At 39.2% G+C, this 9189-nt stretch overlaps 1 protein-coding gene across 1 annotated transcript; it reads left to right on the forward strand.

Moving 5' to 3' along the window:
• Nucleotides 1–346: 346 nt before the first annotated feature.
• LOC124122510 (C-type lectin domain family 4 member M-like) lies at nucleotides 347–2778 on the forward strand. Its single transcript, XM_046485552.2, has 3 exons — nucleotides 347–649; nucleotides 1007–1177; nucleotides 2273–2778. Exons 1-3 carry the CDS (start codon nucleotides 379–381, stop codon nucleotides 2527–2529), a joined length of 699 nt encoding a protein of 232 aa, XP_046341508.2. The 5' UTR covers nucleotides 347–378; the 3' UTR covers nucleotides 2530–2778.
• Nucleotides 2779–9189: the final 6411 nt, after the last annotated feature.

Consider the following 9189-nt stretch of genomic DNA (forward strand, 5'->3'; position numbering starts at 1 on the left):
AGAGCAGGTATTTCGCTCATTGTGCATTTGTTGTTTATTGTTTATGTTGTGCACAAAACGTTCCGGACAGTGATGTCGATTTTCTACCCCCAAGAGCTGATACCCCGTCAACATGCGCGTTTGACACTACCATTGTGCAGTGATTGAGAGTAAGAAGAATTCATATCATAAGAATAATTATGGTTGATTGATTATGAGTCGAATGTACATTATCGCAAATCGTCCCTTATTTATTAAGCACTTGACACGTTCAGGGGTGACGTTAGCTTATCAATTCCAACTATTATCGGATGGTGATAACCAAGAACAGGAGCTTCAGTTGTGCGTTATTGGCAATACACCAAAATGCAGTCGTTATATTATCCCCTCATAGCGTGCATGTTAATTGCACAGTGGGATTTTGTTTATGCAGTCAACTGTAAGGTCTTTAAGTTTAAACAAGACTCAATCAAACGCAACGCTACAGCCTCGTACAAAACACTCCCTTCTACGAGCCTCATCCAGTGTGCTGAAACATGTGCTGGAGAGTCTGAGTGCAGTTCCGTTTCCTTCAATGAGGCGACTGAAACGTGTCACATGATGTCTGACACTGTCGGTCCCCAAGCAGAGTCTCTCAGGGATGAGGGAATGGAATCATATACATTGATCAGTGAGTATATGCGTGTTAATCCATTTTTCAATGGTGACTCAGTGGTCCAGCAATTCACTTTCAGAATCGCAGTCCGTAATAACGCTAGTTTCCCTTTCACGTCCAATGGAATCAGTTTCTGCACATATTCGAGACTGATATTCTCTGCTTTGACTTTTATATATCTAGGTACATTGTTTGTAATGTCAACCACTGTTTTGTCTGGTCTAGACACGAATATCTATGGTGTGTCAACATACCACTGTGGCACATTCTCTCACTCGTTGTAAATCGATGATACTAGTAAAGGGATATTATTACATTATCATGTGGAAATTTGATTTCACCTATATTTCGGTGTGTTGTTCCAACCTGCAGCGAGGTGCCCACCTGACTACACCTTCATCGATGGGACGTGTGTGAAACTGTCCAGTGAAGCCAGTAATTACACCTTAGCCTCAGACGCATGCGCTAAAGAAGGAGCAGTGCTTGCTCAGATGACGCCTGGCAGGATGTTTCACGAAATCGTCAGACACATGTTTAATAATGGTAGGTACATGTCTTATTGACTAATTTGACTAATAGACTAATTTGAAAACACTATCACCACCAAATTGCTGAGCTTAAACGTCAGTCCTAAACATAATTAAGACAGCTGCAAGATCGACACAGTCGACCATAGTTTATTAATCAAACATCACCGTAATTACGAAAACATTTGCAAAAATTAACATACCAGTGAGATGGATTGAATCAACCATTTGTATATGTGTAACAATGTTGCATATCAGTGTGATCTATGGTATCACATGGACTACTATTTTTCACAGTAGAGTTGCGCCTTTGTTTCCAAATCTATAGCAATTAAAGCACAATTACAAAGAACTCGGCAAATGTCTCAGGGTGTTTTGAAAGTAATGACATACAATTTTGTTACCTGCTTGTATTTTTGAAGGTTCAATTAATTCGGAATATCCCTTTAATGCCGAGTGACAAACAGGGTGACAAGTATACATACAATTATATTTTAACGTCTTTTGGCATGATGCAGCCAGGGGATCGTCCTGCAACTACACAACGGAGGTGGCTCCTAAACAATCGACGTAAAAGAATTAATGTATTACCTACCGACGACTCCTGTGTAATCACTTGGCACAATATGTCCCTTGTGCTCCATGCTTGTCACACAAACCAAATGATGGTTACAGCGTGTGACATGGAAACAGTCATCGTGCTCCGATGGGATTGATCGTTGCTTATGCTTTCAACCATTGGAATGCTTTGCCCAGACATGACTTCCTCTATATAGCTGGAATTTTCCTGAGTGCGGCGTTAAACAACAAACAAGCATATGGCTGGAGCGTAGCGTGACAGCATTCTCTCACTCATACCAATGCATACAATATTACGTAGACAACGACAAATTAAGAACAAATGCGAAGTCCAGATAACTTCTGTTAGCTTCTTGACATTGTATTCATTTGGAAAATACTACCCGGACCGAAAATTAAGAAAACCAGGATATAAATAGTTTGCCAGGTTGGAAAATAAGGTTTCTTATTGAGTAATGGTGAATTTTAGTAATAGTATATGTGTACATGGCTGTAGTATTAAATTATGTTTGGGATCATATTACTATTTCAGGCCAGTCGCCAACAGGATTTTTCAGGGTTGGCTCAACTGACATTGAAGAGGAAGGTATCTGGAGATGGAACGATGGTGCCTCGATAAGTCAGTGGTGTATGGGAGATCCGAGCGACCTCAATGGGGAGGAGAACTGCCTCAGCCTCTACGTGTCTACAGGTCTGGCTTGTTTTGTCGACTACACTTGCATGGCGGACATACAATATCTCTGCCAAAAACCGGCACTACGAGATAACACTTGTTACTTGTGCATGTAGCTGCTAATGGTTTATGTAAGCCCAACATTGGATTGTTCAATTAATAGTGACTTCACAGATTCGAGATGTTGGAGTCCATCTTCTCTTTCGTCATCGTTCGGCCATTTCCCCCGCTACTCGGTGTTGAGATGCTACCGTCTAACAAACAGAACATCTGATCACTAAAGTTTTGCAACACTCTTAAAAAGCTTGTATTCGCATATGTGTATCACTCACTGTGCATCAAAAGCATATTGATATTACTTGAGTAAAAATAAATAACAGTTTTAGTCTCCAAAGTTTCCGTTTAATCTTTGCATGGTTATTGTTGAAAATCTGTCATGACTACATTTGCAAAGCCTTTGTTGCTCGTTGTATGATTAAAATTAAACATTAAACCATAAGCATTCAGTACATATTGGAAATGACATGTCTGAAGGTTAAGCTGCATTATGTTTGTTTGCCCTGTTGAATCGATGGGCCCAACACTAGCGCTCAATCTTACCGCTTCGACTCTTGTAAATGTTAATGGATGGGGGTACAGACAGTCGTAGCAACTATTTATCGATTTCTTTGTGGAATGGAAACCAAATGTGACCAAAAGCAGCAACTGCGTTTACTTTCTTGGTCGAATTTGATAGAAGGTGGTTTGTAGTCTTCACATGGGATAATTTGTATGTAGCATGTAATATATGTGTAATTCTCTCTATGAGACAGTCCAGGGACTAACACAGGTTGACAAGTATCCGCTACCTCTTCTTCAGATCCACCAGTCAACGCTAATTCAACATGTATGGGGTAGTCTTTTTGTTGTTAACATCAATAGGCTAATGTTGAAATATTTTCCATAAAAAAGTGTACAATGTGTGTATTCTCGGGTACAATCACGATTTCTGTATAAAGCGTTTTTTCTTGTACCATATTGGACCGAAGTACAGCATTTTATTAAAATTAATAATTTATATTTGTTAATACATTCATATCGCATCATTCATTTACTTAATAAGAATCCATCAGTGGTAAGATTAAGACGCTATTTACAAGTGTGGAAGCTGAAGACAATGCTACAGATGTTACTGGAAGTCACAGATCTGGGAAATTTACACTCAAGGGAACTGTCAATAAGGCCGTCACCATAGCAAACAAAAAACAAAACAAACAAACAAATGGAACGTGAGTCAAACGCTTTGCAAACTTGCTAATGGATGATAGGACTACAAACGGAAAGAGCGCACCGTATCGACGAGAGAGTATTGTTCATGGAAATTTGTAAAGCAGGGTATGGACGATTTTAACTTACGGAAAGTCACACTCATGGAAATTGTCAGAAGAACTGTTACCGATCAATACGCTGTTTACTGTTGCGCACATCAATGTACTGTGATATTAATAACTGATATTCAGTCATGTGACATGCCGTTTATTTTCGCCTGAATTCAATTAGAAAAAGAGAAAAAGAGGGTCTTTAAATTGTTATAAATGTTTTGGACAAAAACATTTTTTTTGACCAGTCATATATTGAACGTCCATACGCAACAAGAGACAAAACTCTTTCCACAGCCACATGAAATATCGAGTCGATTGTACGATTCTTACTGTGTCACGAGCAGATGTTTACAAGTGTGTGTGTGTGTGTGTGTGTGTGGTGGTGGTGGTGTTGGTGTGTGTGTGTGTTGATTTAACGCCGCATTTAGCAATATTCTAGCACTTTCACGGCCGGGGACACAATAAATGGGCTTCACACATTGTACCCATGTTGGGTGAAGCATAAGGGGGGCAATCATTTGCCATACACGTACAAAAGCATAAGCATGCATTGACACCCACACAATTTTAATTCAGGCCCGAATTACATGTGCTCTGCTATGATAATTGTGTCCAGATACATACGTGTTTAAATAAACGTCAATGGTCTGGTATTTTTTAAAAAGCTAATTGTTCCAGCCTTATTTGGTGTGGAAACGCAACTGTATCTTTAACCAAGATATATGTAGTAATTCGACGAGTAATTGGGCGAGTAAAAACAAAGAACAGAGTGTTTCTCTGAGCAGTCAACAGAATACACAGAGTAGTTGGCTCGCGGCCTCAGCAACAAACACGCCTCTGGAGAAACACCGCCCCCTGATCCACTTCCTGAGGCTTGGCCTTGACCAGTGACATCACTGAACCACTCGCTTGCCTGAGTTGGGAGGTTGTTACCAATCCAGTAGGACTTCAGCGTTGGTCTCCCTGGGTAAACAAAACGTAGTATCATTAACTCATTATTCGCTGCAATTTCGGAGGAAGTTATTTGTTTCTCACATTTTCACTTTTCTCAAATGAGAGACTTTAATATTTGATTGTACCTTACTCTGTTAGACGACTATCAAGCACCTCACGCAGATGCTAAGTATTGAGTATCAAGCAACTCACTTCACTCCTGCAATATGACACAGCTGACGTACATGCTATATATTTAGCATCACACAACTCACGTATATGCTGCATATTTAGTATTACACAGCTCACTTCACTCCTGCACTATGACACAACTCACGTAGATGCTACATATTGGGTATAGCACAACTCAAGTAGATGCTACATATTGAGTATCTCACAACTCACGGAGCTGCTGCATATTTAGTATCATTCAGCTCACATAACTTTCGCACTATGACACATCACACTTAAGTCCTGCACCATCACACAACTCACGTATATGCTTGATATTTAGTATCACACAACTCACGTAGATGCTATATCATTCAGCTCACTTAATTCTCGCACTATCACACATCTCACTTAACTCCTGCACTATCAAACATCTCAAGTAGATGCTTGATAGTTAGTATCACACAACTCACGTAGATGCTATATCATTCAGCTCACTTAATTCTCGCACTATCACACATCTCACTTAACTCATGCACTATCAAACATCTCACGTAGATGCTAGATATTTAGTATCACACAACTCACTTAGATGCTATATATTGAGTATCACACAACTCACTTGACTCTTGCACTATGACGCAGCTGACGTAGATGCTATATATTGAGTATCACACAACTCACTTGACTCTTGCACTAGGACACAGCTGACGTAGATGCTATATATTGAGTATCACACAACTCACTTCACTCCTGCACTATGACACAGCTGACGTACATGTTATATATTTAGCATCACACAACTCACGTAGATGCTGCATATTTAGTATTACACAGCTCACTTCACTCCTGCACTATGACACAACTCACGTAGATGCTACATATTGGGTATAGCACAACTCAAGTAGATGCTTCATATTGAGTATCTCACAACTCACGGAGCTGCTGCATATTTCGTATCATTCAGCTCACATAACTTTCGCACTATCACACATCTCACTTAACTCCTGCACTATCAAACATCTCAAGTAGATGCTAGATATTTAGTATCACACAACTCACTTAGATGCTATATATTGAGTATCACACAACTCACTTGACTCTTGCACTATGACGCAGCTGACGTATATGCTATATATTGAGTATCACACAACTCACTTGACTCTTGCTCTAGGACACAGCCGACGTAGATGCTATATATTGAGTATCACACAACTCACTTCACTCCTGCACTGTGACACAGCTAACGTACATGCTATATATTTAGCATCACACAACTCACGTAGATGCTGCATATTTAGTATATCACAGCTCACTTCACTCCAGCACTATGACACAACTCACGTAGATGCTACATATTGGGTATAGCACAACTTAAGTATATGCTACATGGTGAGTATCTCACAACTCACGGAGCTGCTGCATATTTAGTATCACTCAGCTCACATAACTTTCACACATCACACTTAAGTCCTGCACCATCACACAACTCACGTATATGCTTGATATTTAGTATCACACAACTCACGTAGATGCTATATCATTCAGCTCACTTAATTCTCGCACTATCACACATCTCACTTAACTCCTGCACTATCACACAACTCACGTAGCTGCTGGATATTGAGTATCACTCAACTCATTGAACTCCTGCACTATGACACGGTTGACGTAGATGCTTGATATTTAGTATCACACAACTCACGTATATGCTTGATATTTAGTATCACACAGCCCACGTAGATGCTATATCATTCAGCTCACTTAATTCTCGCACTAGCACACATCTCACTTAACTCCTGCACTATCACACAACTCACGTAGCTGCTGGATATTGAGTATCACTCAGCTCACTTAATTCTCGCACTATGACACAGCTCACGTAGATGCTGCATATTGAGTATAACACAACTCACGTAGATGTTGCATATTTAGTATAACAACTCACGTCGATGCTGCATATTAAGTATAACACAACTCACGTAGATGCTGCATATTTAGTATAACACAACTCACGTAGATGCTGCATATTGAGTATAACACAACTCACGTAGATGCTGCATATTGAGTATAACACAACTCACGTAGATGCTGCATATTGAGTACTACACAACTCACCTAGCTGCTGGATATTTAGTATCACTCAGCTCACTTAACTCTCGCACTATGACAGCTGACGTACATGCTACATATTGAGTATAACACAACTCACGTAGATGCTGCATATTAAATATAACACAACTCACGGAGCTGCTGCATATTGAGTATAACACAACTCACAGAGCTGCTGCATATTTAGTATCACTCAGCTCACTTAATTCTCGCACTATCACACATCTCACTTAACTCCTGCACTATCAAACATCTCACGTAGATGCTAGATATTTAGTATCACACAACTCACTTAGATGCTATATATTGAGTATCACACAAGTCACTTAGATATAGGTTATGCCATTTTTTGGTGAGCAAAAAATCACCAAAAAATGGCATAACCTATATCTAAACTCAAATAGCCAAATCAAAAAAGTGCTTAGCAAACCACTTACCAAACCAAAAATTCTCCATCCATCCAAAAAAGGACAGAGTAATCACTAAACTCCAAACAGGACACACCAACCTAAATAACCACCTAAAAATTTTTAAAAAAACACACTACAGGTAACTGCCCACACTGCAAACAACCAGAAACCCCAGAACACGCACTCATCCACTGCACACACTACCTAACACATCGAACCGCATTACAAACCACCCTCAATCTAAACAAGGCTCCAACTCTAGAAGCAATACTAAACCCACAAAATAAACTAGTAAACTTCAAGGCCTTAGGCGTATTCTTAATAAAAACGGAACTAATAAAACGCATCTAAAAACACAATAACCTACCAAATCAAAATCACATAAACAAACAAACATCCACCATACCCAGCTCCCTTAGTTCTCCTCCCCAATCCCATCGGCATCTATTCCAAATCTCAAAATTCCCAAATTCTATAAAAGCAACCCCTAAAACCCCCCTCTTGGGTTGCACAGACCACCTTCGCCCCTTTCGGAAACACATTAAATGGCCTGGCCGGGCCCGTGTGCGAAATACGCATCAGTCGGAAAGCGCACGTTAAATCTCCAAAGTAAGTAAGTAAGTAGGTCACTTAGATGCTATATATTGAGTATCACACAACTCACTTGACTCTTGCACTATGACACAGCTGACGTAGATGCTATATATTGAGTATCACACAACTCACTTTAACCCTTCACTGTGACATAGCTGACGTAGGTGCTACATATTGAGTATCACACAACTCAGGTAGATGCTACATGTTGAGTATGTTGAGTAAGTTAATGATGACCGTAAAAGGCGACTATGCTTGTCGTAAGAGGCGACTAACGGGATCGTGTTGTCAGGCTCGCTGACTTGGTTGATGTATATATCATCGTATCCCAATTGCGTTGATCGATGCATATTTTTGTATCATAAACATATTGTCCAAGTTTATGTTCCACATTATTCACTTTGATATCTTTAATTGCATTATTATCATGAATCATTATTCCCAAATGTTCCGCAACTAGCAGAAATAGATAGGGAGACAGTGGGTCTTCGTTTCTACATCCCCTTTCGTAATAGAAGAATGAAAATAGGTGTACATTTTGTATGATGCAAGATGAAGCTTTTTTAAAAGAATGTGAATACATTTTCTCATATTAGGTCCAAAGCCAAACTTTTCCAGTGTCAACATGGTAAATTATTTTGAAACAGTATCAAAAGCTTTTTCAAAGTCTATAATTAATAGTAAACCAGGATTATGTTGTAATATTGTTTCATACAACATAGCATATAGTTGTATGTTTTCGCTAATCCATCTTCCAGGGATAAAGCCAGTTTGGTTTTCATGTATAAACGTATTATGCATCCTTTTAATTCTGTTTGTTATTTATGTACTCAAACTTTTATACAATGAATTTCAGAGAGAAATTCGTTCAAGTTTTTTAGTAGTTGTTTATTTTTAGCGCCTTTGGGTATACAGGTCATGACACCTCTGTTGATTGTGAGACGTAAAGTGTTATTTCTAAATGTTTCAGCAACATATCTGTATTCCTATATTCCAAGATTCCTCCGAAAAAAATTGAAAAACTTTACTTGGAATCCATCAGTAGCAGGGCCTTTGATATTTCATCAATATTAATCATGTTTTCTAAATTATCATACTGTGATTTACTAAGCGTTTGTGTATTACGTTTGTAGATGCTGCATATTAAGTATCACACAACTCACGGAGATGCTGGAGATGCACTATCACACAATGG

The sequence above is a fragment of the Haliotis rufescens genome, unplaced genomic scaffold (assembly GCF_023055435.1).
Source record: "Haliotis rufescens isolate VD_foot unplaced genomic scaffold, xgHalRufe1.0.p SCAF_16, whole genome shotgun sequence".
NCBI classification, from domain to species: Eukaryota; Metazoa; Mollusca; class Gastropoda; order Lepetellida; family Haliotidae; genus Haliotis; species Haliotis rufescens.

Excerpts from the sequence above, each read along its gene's own strand:
- LOC124122510 (XM_046485552.2), top strand. The coding sequence starts at position 379 with ATGTTAATTGCACAGTGGGATTTTGTTTATGCAGTCAACTGTAAGGTC. Across the intron at positions 650-1,006 it reads GGAATCATATACATTGATCA|CGAGGTGCCCACCTGACTAC; the intron begins GTGAGTATATGC and ends TCCAACCTGCAG. Across the intron at positions 1,178-2,272 it reads CAGACACATGTTTAATAATG|GCCAGTCGCCAACAGGATTT; the intron begins GTAGGTACATGT and ends TTACTATTTCAG.